Source organism: Hipposideros armiger, unplaced genomic scaffold (genome assembly GCF_001890085.2).
Source record: "Hipposideros armiger isolate ML-2016 unplaced genomic scaffold, ASM189008v1 scaffold_29, whole genome shotgun sequence".
In the NCBI taxonomy this organism is placed as follows: Eukaryota; Metazoa; Chordata; class Mammalia; order Chiroptera; family Hipposideridae; genus Hipposideros; species Hipposideros armiger.
In genome coordinates this window covers 3,665,320-3,678,145 of record NW_017731379.1, presented here as the reverse complement: position 1 = coordinate 3,678,145, position 12,826 = coordinate 3,665,320, and the positions used below count along the sequence as shown (strand labels likewise).

At 34.4% G+C, this 12,826-nt stretch overlaps 1 protein-coding gene across 1 annotated transcript in view; it reads right to left on the bottom strand.

Annotated features, from left to right (window-relative positions):
• The window catches only part of MED13 (mediator complex subunit 13), a 96,066-nt gene that overhangs the window by 17,974 nt on the left and 65,266 nt on the right, over nucleotides 1-12,826 (bottom strand). Inside the window, exons 17-19 of the mRNA XM_019636706.1 lie at nucleotides 4,123-4,284; nucleotides 2,061-2,284; nucleotides 81-270 (exon numbers count right to left, since the gene is read on the bottom strand). Of these exons, the coding sequence (XP_019492251.1) occupies nucleotides 81-270; nucleotides 2,061-2,284; nucleotides 4,123-4,284 (576 nt within the window). The remainder of the gene's footprint in view (nucleotides 1-80; nucleotides 271-2,060; nucleotides 2,285-4,122; nucleotides 4,285-12,826) is intronic.

Sequence of the window (12,826 nt, the reverse complement as noted above, 5' to 3'; positions counted from 1 at the left end):
ATTTTATTTATAAAAAGAGCTGGTGGACTGGGCCATACTCTGCTAACACTGGTCTTATACAATAAATGCAAATTTAATACCTAGGTCATATCTGCAGACTTGTGCATAAAGCTTGAGTTTAGAAAACGCTTCATTGTTACCATCAGCTGCCTGAGAAAACCATTCTGCTACCAACTTTTCTGATAGTTTCTTTGATGCAGTAGATCCAACTCTCATGATCCCATCTGTCAGCAGTCGAGAAATAGGTCTATGTTGACCTAATCGACAGGACTACAATATAAAGAGAAAGTGGAATTAGTGAAAGTATCATAGTATTTGAGTACATATTATAATAAAAAGTATTTAAGCTATTTAAAATAAGCTTTATCACTTGTAATTAACATTTGGGATAAAAATATCAAGAGTGAAATGGTGCCATAGGTCTTTTTCCTTTTTACATTAAAAATTCATTAAATTTCTTTTAAAATTAAAATATCTCCAATGAAACGAACACCTAAATAATATAGGCACCAGAACAATTGGTCTTGAATAACGAAAACTTGCAGGATACAGAAATAAGTGAGCATAAAACTACAGACATGTTAAGCTGTACATCTATCACCCCCCCCCATTCATGTATATAAATATACATATATCCCCAAATCAAATCAAAATAAAAATCGGCATATACATACAGTATATATTTGCTAGCTCTCCCTCCAATTCTGTGGGCCACTGATGTTTGTTACAAGAAGCCTCCTTTTGGGCCAGCTGAGTGGTGTGTTGGTTAACAGCTAGCTTGGGACGCCAGCTCTGAGCAGCAGGGCCCTGGTTCAGATCCCACATTAGGGCCTGTGACTCTGCGCCCTCTACAGCTAAGATGTAGAACAACAGCTCGGCCTGGGGCTGGCTGGGCTGCCGTGAGTTGCCGGCAATGACAGGCATAGGCTGCAGGGGGCTGCAGTGGACTGCCATAAAGCTACCGTGAGTGGCTGGCAGCAGGCATGAGCAGCCGGCAGCCAGCATGAACTGCAAGAGCCACCGTAAGTCGCTGTCCAGTGGCCGGCGACCGATCTGCTTCACCCGGGAACAGTGCAATGATAATACCAACATGGGCCAGTGAAGCAATGTCCTCTACAACTAGATTGAACAACAAAAGGACAGCAACTTGTCTGTTCCCCTCCCCCAATTCCCCAATAAAATCTTTAAAAAAAAGAAGCCTACTTTCAAGTAAGTTTACTATACTGTATTAAGAAAATTTAAACAAGATTTCTCTACTGTAAGACTTTCAAAGGTTTTAATAATCTAACATGAATAGTAAATCTCTAAAAGGTAATATAGTATACAATGTTTTCCCAAATTTATTTAACTATGGAACTTTTTTCTGGGAAAATTTTACAGGACTAGTGTTCCAAACAACACTCTTTGGGAAATATGTCTACAAAACACACTACAGATATCTTGTAATTAAGTGGAACATTTAATTACCAGCACAAACTAATAATTAAGACTGTAAAAGATACTGAATCTTAAAGGCTTGATTTCCAAGCATTTATGGGAAAAGGAAGGTATAATGAATTAAGACATTATGTCCCACAGCACTTTAAATGTATAATCACTGTACTCAGTGATAGATATAATATGAGAATTCTAAGTTAAAAAGCTAGTCAAGAATTTCAGAAATGAAATGGATTTTACAGAGACCTAGCATTACATATGAGGAAAGCGAGGCCTAGTGTCAGTACCTGAGGTCCTAGAGAATCAGGACAAGAATTTTTATAAATATAATTTCCCCCTCGCTATTTAATAATGCTACCCTTTGTTTATAAAACAGATTATCTTAAATGGGACATATATGCTCTCGATGTTTATTCCCCAATATGGCACTTTCCACCATGACCCATATCTATAATAACAAAGGGTCTGGGTCAAATGCTGTAAAGAATGTAACTGGTTAGCATAATAACTAAACTGTTGACATCAAAGAATTGAAATCATTACTATTCTGTCCCAATCAACTGATTTGTAAATATACAAATCATAGGACAGGTTTAAAACGCCACCTCTTTTTAAACACCTACCTCATATATTGCAGTGAGATCTCTAAAAAAGCTTTTGGCTCCATTTAACAAGGCTTCATTTTCTGGACACAGTACAACATAGGCTATATCTCTTTGAGATCCATAGGGTTCCAGCATAAGTCTCTCCCAATAAGGAAGAGCAAATGGAGAAAGCACCAGAAAATCATAATCATAACTCAACAAAAATGTGGGGATTGGCAGTGGTTCCGGGGATTCGTCAGTTCCTAAATTAAAAAAAAAACATATTTTAAGAAAGCATTTAAAAGCGGTACATGTCTTTTTATTTAAAAGTCAAAAGTTACTGAAGTCATTATTAATAGTAAAAATATTTGATTAAAGACAAAAACATCTAAAGCCAGTGACTGAAACTTTTCCAATTAGGAATTTGCTAAATGGTCTTTAAATATATATATATATTAATTATACCTTCATTTAAATGTAAAAATATTATTTGAATGAATACTTAGAAGTACAAAAGAAGACATGAGAGGGGAGTTTTATTTTTAATAAATTTGGACTGGGGAAAGCCTTTCTAAGCATAACATAAAACCGACCCATTTAAAAACTGACCATAAAATTTTAAATTTTGGTATAAAGAACAGAATAAACAAAGCCACATAACAATAAATTGGAATACTGATTTGCAATGCATATGACAAAAACTGATATCCTTACCATGTAAAAGGGACTTATAAATCTAAATCCAAAAAAAAAAAAAGACAAAAAAACCTAATAGAAAAATGGGTAAAGGATATAAACAAAGTTCACAGAAATACAAATACCTGTTACACATAAAAAGATGCTCAATCTCATTAGGAGACGGCAATTTAAAATAACAGCAAACATTTATAACATTTACTATGTGCTAGGTATTGTGCAAAGATCTTTATATATATTAACTTATTTAATCCTCACAAAAACCATGTAAGACAGATACTAATATAATCTCATTTTAGAGAGAAAAAGCAGGAATGGAGACGTTAATCAACTTGTCCAGTTATCATACAAAAAGTGGAAGAGGTGGGATTAGAAACTAGGAAATCTCCCCTCATGGTCTACTATTCTCCTCTCAAACTATAGTATAAGAACCATTTTCACCCATCTACTCAGTACCTACTGGCAAGGGTTTGGGGAAACAGGTTTATTTTACTGGTAGGAGTTTAAATTGTTATTGTGGAGAGTAATCTGGCAATATTTAAAAAAAATTACACACATGCTTTAAGCCAGGGATGTGTGCATTATAGGTTGTAATGATAATGATGAAAATAATCTATGTGTTCATAAAAAGTACACTGGTAAAATAATATCATATGGAAAGAACAATGGAATATATGCAGCCATTAAATAAAAGGAAAGATCTCTCTGTATTGCTGATCAGTAGAAACTCGTGTGTGTGTGTGTGTGTGTGTGTGTGTGTACATAATGCATTCTGAAACCATGCATAAAAGTCAAAGATTTCAGTGTTAAGAATTATTACGCCAAATGTATTATAAAAGCTCCAATTATATCCTGCCTTTCAGAGTCCATCTTCAATAGATAATTTAAACATTTTGAATGTTCTTTTCTATTACAGTTTCTATTACAGTATATGTATATTCTGTATGGGATATTCATTTGCAACTTTGGTCATAACTAGCAAATTTTTTGTCTTCGGTTTTTTTTTTTTCCTACTTTTAATGAAGACTTTGGTGCTTTTTATCACAAGTATTACCTACTCCTTTTTACCCCATTTTTTTATTCAATTTTGTAAAATGATGATTTACAACAAAAGTGGTATTCAGTCTTTTTAAAAAATTTGGCAGTATGATTCTTTCTTCACATAAAATCTTACTGGTCAGTCTAATACGTAAAAACAGATGTAAGTGATGCTGTTCTTTCTAAAGTGGAATGGAGAACGCAGTAAACTGAATGCCGGAAATGTTGCAAGTAAAACCTAGAACTGACCACACTGGCCTTAAGACACAAAAATATTTAAGGAAAATAAATATGCTCATTCAAGTTGGGAATAGAAACTGAGGACTGATATAAAATCAGTCAATATACATTACTATAAATTACTTACCGTAAGAGCCTCGGCCAGCCATTTTATGAAATTGTTGCCAAGTGAGAGGACCTTGAACCCCCCAAGGCCTTACTGTCCTTTTTTTCTGAATAGCATCCTGAAGAGCTGGCTGAAGAGATAGGAGCATTCGAAGTATATCCTGTGAGCACTGCATACTCACATCTACAACCATTAAACATAAAAGGTAAGTAAGAATTGCTGTTGCCAATACAAACAAATCAAATTTTAAGATAACAAGAAATATAGCTAGGGAAGATTAAGTATTTGCTTTACATGATTTAATATATAGAAAACCCTAAAGACTCCACCAAAAAACTATTAGAAATAATAAATAAAGTCTCAAGGTACAAAATCAATATGCAAACCTCTACTGTGTTTCTATATACTAACAACAAAAAATCAGAAAGAGGTATTAAGAAAATCCCATTTACAATTGCAATAAATACAATAAAATACCTGGGAATAAATTTAACCAAGAAGATGAAAGACCCGTACACTTAAAACTGTAAGACATTGTTGAAAGAAACTGAAGACACGAAAGAAATGGAAAGATATTCCGTCTTCTGGATTGGAAGAATTAACATTGTTAAAATGACCATACTACCTAAAGTAATTTATATATTCAAAGCAATCCCTATCAAAAATTCGAATGGCATTTTTCACAGAAATAAAACAAAACAGTCCCAAAATTTGTATGGAACTGCGAAAGACCCCAAACAGGCAAAGCAATCCTAAAAAAATAGAACAAAGCTGAGCTATCATGCTCTCTGATGTCAAACTATACCACATAGCTATAGTAACGAAAACAGTATGTATTGACAGGAAAAGACACATGGATCAATGGAACAGAGTCAAGAGCCCAGATATAAACTGACACACATATAGACAACTAATTTATGACAAAGGAGCCAAGAACATATAATGAAGAAAGGTACATCTCTTCAATAAATGGTGTTGGGAAAACAGGACAGCGACACACGAAAGAATGAAACTAGACCACTATCTTGCACCATACGCAGAAATTAACTCAAAATGGATTAAAGACTTGAATGTAAGATTTAAAACCTTTAAAATATATAGAAGAAAACATAGGCGGTAAGCTCCTTGACATCAGTCTTAACAATGTTTTGTGAAATTGACTCCATTGGCAAGGGAAAACAAAAGCAAAAAATAAATGGTACTGCATTAAACTAAAAAGCTTCTGTATAGCAAAATCCCTATCGACAAAAGGAAAAGGCAACATATTGAATGGGAAAAGATATTAGCAAATCATACATTGATAGGGTTAATATCCAAGATATATAAAACTCATACATCTCAACAACAAAATAACCTGATTAAAAAATGGGCAGAGGATATGTATAGACATTTTTGCAAAGGAGACATATAGATGGCCAACAGGCATATGAAACGATACTCAATGTCACTAATCATTAGGAAAATGCAAATCAAAGCTACAATACCATCTCACACCTGTTAGAATGGCTATCATCAAAAAGACAAGAAACAACCAGTGCTGGAGAGGATGTGGAGAAAAGGGAACCCTCGTTTACTGTTGGTAGGAATGTAAATTAGTACAGCCACTATGGAAAAGAGTATGGAGATTCATCAAAAAAGTTAAGAACAGAACTACCATATGCTCCAGCTATTCCACTTGAGTATTTACCTGAAAAATACAAAAACACTAATTTTAAAAGATATATGCACCTATGTTCACTGCAGCATTATTTACAAGAGCAAAGATATGGAAACAACCTAAGTGTCCATCAATGGATGAATGGATAAAGATGTGGTACAACATTTTAGATCTCACTTCCTAGCCACTGTTGTCCGTTTTAGCTCAAATAAATTTTTACAAAACTTCTTTAAAAGAAAAAAAGACAGACATAGACACACACACACACACACACACACACACACACACACACACACAGGACTACTACTCGGCCATAAAAAAGGTGAGATCCTGCCATTTGCAAGAACATGGGTGGACTTTGAGGGTGTTATGCTAAATGAAATTAAGCCAGATGGAAAAAGACAAAGACTGTATGATTTCAGTCATATGTGGAATACTTTTTTAAAAAATGAAACAAATGAGCAAACAACAAAAATGAACAAAACAACTTATAAAAGCAGCCAACAGACTGGTGTTTACCAGTGGGAAAAGAGGATAAAGCAAAGAGGAAGGGGGTAAGGCAAAATGGGTAAAGGGGGTCAAATGGTGACAGATGAAAACTACAATTTTGGTGCACAATGTAATACAGATGTCAAATTATAATGTTGTACACCTGAAACTTATATGTTATAAACCAATGTTACCTCAATCAAAAAAAAAAAGATTAAGCATCTTCTTATGCACAGAACTATATTAAGGTCTATTTAAAATGATTTGCAGAAATGGTTCTTCTAGGTACTTAAAACCAAGAACAGATATAATAAAAGTTGTTTTAACTCATCTCTATAAAAAAATCATCCATGAGCTCACCAACCAATTTATAAATTAATCAAATAATTTATTTTGTATTTATTTTATTTGTTTTGGTGTTTATAGGTATTTTAGGAGGAAGAACTCTGCCTCACGCTGAAATGAGTTATAGATTATGTACCTTAATTATCATCACTATGGTAAAATGATCAGATAGATAGGACTGGTTACAGTGATTGAAGTTTCATTTGCAAAAAATAGACTGTAATAACTCCGAAATACAAAATTTGTACAGTAACAGGGTAACTTGTTCACACTGCTAAAAAGTGTAATATCCATAGATATATTAAAAACCTAGATTTACATATTTATAGATTATCAAAGTTCTGTAACCTGCATTTCTGACAAACTATCCAAATAGATAAGAACGGAGCTGCTCTTAAATGTCAAATGGCTTAAAAAAAAAAAATCACTGTTACTGATATAATCTGTCCTCCCCAGTATGGTTCAATTGTACCATTAAATCTGTTTGAACACTCTATTACATTAAGTCATTCAACTTTAATTCATTATTATTGTTGCCTAATTTATTATTTTTGGCTTTAATTTTCTATATCTAAATAGTGTGCAGAATTAGAAGTAATTTAACTTCAGATGTACTGCTTAATAGCTATTATGCTTAAACTTATAAATATAATAGAATACTATGTAGTCATTAAAAGTGATAACAGCTATCTTAAATGGACTAATGACTAAAACACTGGTAAATAAATAAAACTATCTATGGAAGATATTTTATACACATACAACTATGTATTCATATGTGAATATTTACATAAAACAAAGTCTAGAAAAGTTGTCATTGGCTGTGTGTTTATTATAATCATATGGGAAACTTTAAAAAACATATACAGAGCTTGCCCTGAAAAATTCTGACCCAGGTGAAGCTCAGGAATTTGTATTTTAATTTTAATTCAGAGAGATTCTCATAGACATTTTCTTAAATATATATATTTATTGGAGAACTACTTACTATGGGCCAGGAATTATGCCAGGTGCTAGGAATACTGTGTAAATAAATTCTTATTCATGTCTTCAGGGAGCATATAAACTCATGGTGGAGGCTGCCCTCGCAGTGTGATTCAGTTGTACCAATAATATAATTGCATATTATGACAAGTGCCAGGTCTCTATTTAAGCTGAAGCCTGGTTGGAAAGCAGTGGTTAAAAGGATATATAATGATTTTTAAGAGTGATCTTAGAGGACATAGAACTGAATGTCCAGAAATAAAACCTCATTTTTATGGTCAGTTGACTTTTGACAAAGATGCCAAGACAATGTAATGGAGAAAGATAATCTTTTCAACAAATGGTTCTAGGACAACTGGATATCTACATGCAAAAGAATTAAGCTGGACTCCTTTATTATACACAAAATTTAATTTAGAATGGATTATAGACCTAAATATAAGTGCTAAAACTATAAAACTCTTTGAAAAACACCACGGAGTAAATTTTCATGACTTAAGGTTAAGCAAAGCCTTCTTAGATATGACACCAAGAGCACAAACAATGAGCATAAACACGCTGCAGTTTGTCAAAATTAAAAACTTCTGCTTCAAAGGATACAATCAAGAAAGTGAAAAGACAACCCAGAGAATAGGGGAAAATATGTGCAAATCCTACATCTTGGGGCTTGTCTGGAACATATTAAAAAAACCTTGCAACTCAATAATAAAGACAAAAACAAACCTAATTTAAAAATGGACAAAGGATCTGAAAAGACATTTCTCCAAAGAAGATATACAAATGAACAATAAGCACATGAAAAGGTGCTCAATATCATCAGTCATTAGGGAAATGTTCATCAAAATCACAATAAGGCAACACTTTCATACCCTCTAGCATGACTAGAATCAATAAGACACATAAGACAAGTGGTAATGAGGATGTGGAGAACATGGAACCCTTACACATTGTTGGTGGGAGTGTAAAATGGTGCAGCTGCTTTGGGAAACACTTGGCAGGACCTCAAAAGATTAAAACAGTTACGTGACCAAGCAAGCCCACCCAACAGTAATGAAAACATGTGTTCACATGAAAACTTGTACACAAATGTTCACAGCAGCATTATTTATAAAATAGCCAAGTGTGGAAACAACCCAAATGTCCATCAATGGATAAAAGGGTGAAAAATGTGATATATCCAAACAATAGAATATTATTTGGCAATAAGAAAATGAAGTACTAATACATGATACAACATCAATCTTCAATTATGCTAACAGAAAGATGCCAATCACAAGCCCATATAGTGTATCATTTTATTTATATGAAACGTACAAGAGGCAAATCAATAGAGACAGAAATAGACAATAGAGACTGGTGGGTTGCCTAGCCCTGGGAGATAGGGGTTGGAGTGAAATAGGGTGTGGCTGTTCTAATGGGTATGTGGTTTCTTTTTGGGGTGATGAAAATGTTCTAAAATTGATTGTAGTAATGGCTATACAACTCTGTGAATACTACAACCATTCAATTGTACACTTTAAATGGGCGAATTGTATGGTATGTCAATAACTGTTTAAAAAAGAGTGATCATGAAGTGCATGGTGTGATGGTGGGGATGGGCAGAAAATATAGACAATTTTCACTTCTACTTTTCCGTTTTGTCTAGATTCTTAAATTTATAGTCAGAAAATATGTATTTTTTATAATTAGAACAAAGCCTTTTATATTTTGGGGGGAAAAAAACAAAAAACATTGACACAGAAAACATTTTGATTGTTGCCAGCTAGAAGGGGGATGGTTGGAGTGAGTGAATGAAAAAGGGAAGAGATTAAGAAGTACACATTGGTTGTTACACAGTAGTCATGGGGATGTAGGGTAAGATAAGGAATATAGTCAATAATATTGTAATAAGTACGTATGGTGTCAGATGGGTACTAGATTTATTGGGGTGACAGGTGGGAGGGGGTTGGAGGGCAGGGTGAAAAGGTGAAGGCATTAACAAGTACAAATTGGTAGTTACAAAATAGTCATGGGGGTATAAAGTAAAGCATAGGGAATATAGTCAATAATATGGTAATAACTATGTATAGTGCCAGGTGAGTATTAGAGTAGTCAGGGGGATCACTTTTCTTTTGGTTGAGCCATCCTGCCACCTGTTGGCAGCTCAGCGGCAGCTCAGCTCAGGCACAGCATCACTGGCCCTCATGTGGGAATAGAACTGGCGGTCCTGCCGCTCAGAGCTCGCGCTCCCAAGCCAATTCCCAACCAACTAAGCCACTCGGCCAGCCCTAGGAATCACTTTTTAAATTATATAAATGTCTAACCACTATGCTGTACACCTGAAATGTAAAATAATACTGAATGTCGACTAATTGAAAAATTTTAAAAGGGCAGAAAAGGTGAAGGGGAATAAGAGGTCCAAATTTCCAGGTATGAAACAAAGAAGTCATGGGAATGTAATATACAGCATAGAGAATATAGTCAATAACATTGTGATAGCGTGATACAGTGTCAAATGGTTGCTGGACTTATCACAGTGATCACTTCTTTAGGTATATAAGTGTTGAATAACTACGGTGTACCCTTGAAACTAATATATTGTATATTAGCTATATTTTAATAAAAATCTTTTAAAAATTTTTTAAAATAAAACAAACATTACCATCAAAATATACAAACTATCATTCATACGTTTTTAATTCCTTCAAACTAATACTTCAACACCTTAGACATCTACTGTATGGCAGGCATTGTTCTAGGTATTTGGGATATCAACCAAGAGAGACAAAACCTTTGCCCTTACTTGGAACTTGCATGGAGTGAACGTTAATGGAGTGAGAGATAATTAACCAATCAATAAATTATACAGTATTTAGAGGGTAATAATCATACACCATGTAAAAAGGCAAAAGAAGTAGGTTGGAGGAACGAAGAGAGTTTTGCAATTTTGTATTGAGAAGGTGACCTCTGATAAGATTTAAAGAAGAGGGCTGGCCGAGTGGCGCGATGGTTAAGAGCTGGCTTGGGACACCAGAGGGCCCTGGCTCGGATCCCACATATGAGAGCCAGTGACACTGCCCTCCACAGCTAAGATGCTGAACAACAGCTCAACCTGGAGCTGGGCTGCTGTGAGTCACTGGTGACGGCGTAGGCTGCAGCCCCTGTGGCAGTGGGTTGCCATGGGCTACCGTGTGTAGCCAGCAGCCAGCGTGCGTGAGCGGCCGTCCAGAAGCCGGCGACTGATCTGCCTCGCCCAGGAAGAGCCAACTTGGGCCAGTGAAGCAACGTCCACCACAACCAGACTGAAGAACAAAAAATGACAGCAACTTTTCTGTTCCCCTTCCCCCAATTCCCCAATAAAAAAAATCTTTAAAAAAATAAAATAAAAAGATTTAAAGGAGAAAAGAGAGCTACCCATATAAATACCTGGGAAAAGAGTGTCCCTGGCAAAGGAAACAATTAGGGCAAAGGTCCTAATGTAGTAACTTGCTGCTATTTCATGATGCTGCTAAAATTTAATGAAAGCATTCCAATATTGCATAATTATATTTTATACTATTGTTTTTTGTATCAAAAAATTTAAATTGAAATGTTAAGGGCATTTCTCTTCCTGCTTGTTTTGAATTATTTCTAATACAGTTCTTAGGATGAAATTCACCTTTATGGCTTCAGTTTTCTGTTTACATCAATGTTTACTGTTACAAAAAAATGTACACAAGGTAAGGCTCAATATTTTCTATTATTTGGTGAACAGGTTGGTTCTTTTTTACCCTGAGTATAATTTATATAAGTTGGTACTTTAAAAAAACTTTTTATTGAGGTATAATTGACATGACATTATATTAGTGTCAGGTGTAAAATGTAATGATTTGATATTTGTATATATTGTGAAACGATCACAAGTCCAGTTAACACCCATCACCATACAGAAAATTTTTTTTCTCATGATGAGAACTTTCAAGATGAGTTGGTTCTTAAAACCAAATAATGAAAATAAAAAGAGTACCACTAATGCTACTGGTGCTACTATGACTACTATAACCACTGTTAATAAATATGTGAACTCTTACTTTGTCCCAGGCACTGCTCTGTTTTATATGTATTAGATCATTTGATCCTCTAAACATTATATGAGGTAAATAAAATAATTGACTGTATTTAAAAAAATTGAGGAACAGAGTGGTTAAATAATTTGCCCAAGGTCATAGTTAGGATATAGTGACACAAGTAAATCCATGTTTCAAACCCAAGCAGTCTGGCTTCCTAGCCTAGGTTTTTACTACTATTTATAGCTGAAAATAATCCTGCTCTTTGTTTAAACACCTATGACGTTTATTTATACCTTTAAAAAAAAATTTGGCCCTTAAGTATAATGAGTTTGATGAATCATCAAAATCATCAATCATGAACAATATATTAACCATTGGTCCATTCATTGCCCACTTATTTCACAAATTATCTTTAATAATAATAATATAATGAATAAGTATGATCTCACTGTCCAAGAACTAAAACATTACCAAAACAATCTTATTAAGTGCTTCTCCCTAGCCTATCCCTCAGCTTTTTGGAATTAACCACTATCCTGAATTTTATGTGCATCTAAAATATACATTTTAGTTTTTAAAATATACATTTAGTTTTGCTTGTTCAGAACTTTATAAAAAGGTATCTTACTATATAAAATCTTCTGGGACTTGTTCCCTCGGCCTGCCTTCAATACTATTACTAAGATTCATCTATTTGTTATACAGAGTTTTATTCATTTTCAAAGCTTACATAACATTCTATCTGTACTATCTATCATCATTATTATTTATCTATTCTCCTATCAATGTCCATTAGAGCTATTGTCACTTCTTTCAGCCATACATTTTATTATAGTTTTAGTTCTCAAGTACTCTGTAAGTAATTTAAGGGTAGGATATCTTCCTATCTCCCAGAATACGAAGCACGGTGTTTTGCACATGTGTCTCCCAAAATGACTGGATTAACAAATGACACAAGAACCAAATAAAAGTTATATGGTACATACCACCTAAGAATGTAGACTTTTACCAAAAACCACATTTTAAAGGAGGATAACTCTGTATAATAACCAAAAATTAGAACACTTAATCAGTGGTATACTGAGACATCTTTTAAAAAGTATAGGTTGGGGCCAGCCAAGTGGCACGTTGGTAAGAGCTGGCTTGAGACGCCAGCTCTGAGCAGCAGGGCTCCAGTTCGGATCCCACATGAGGGCCAGTGACGCTCGCCCTCTACAGCTAA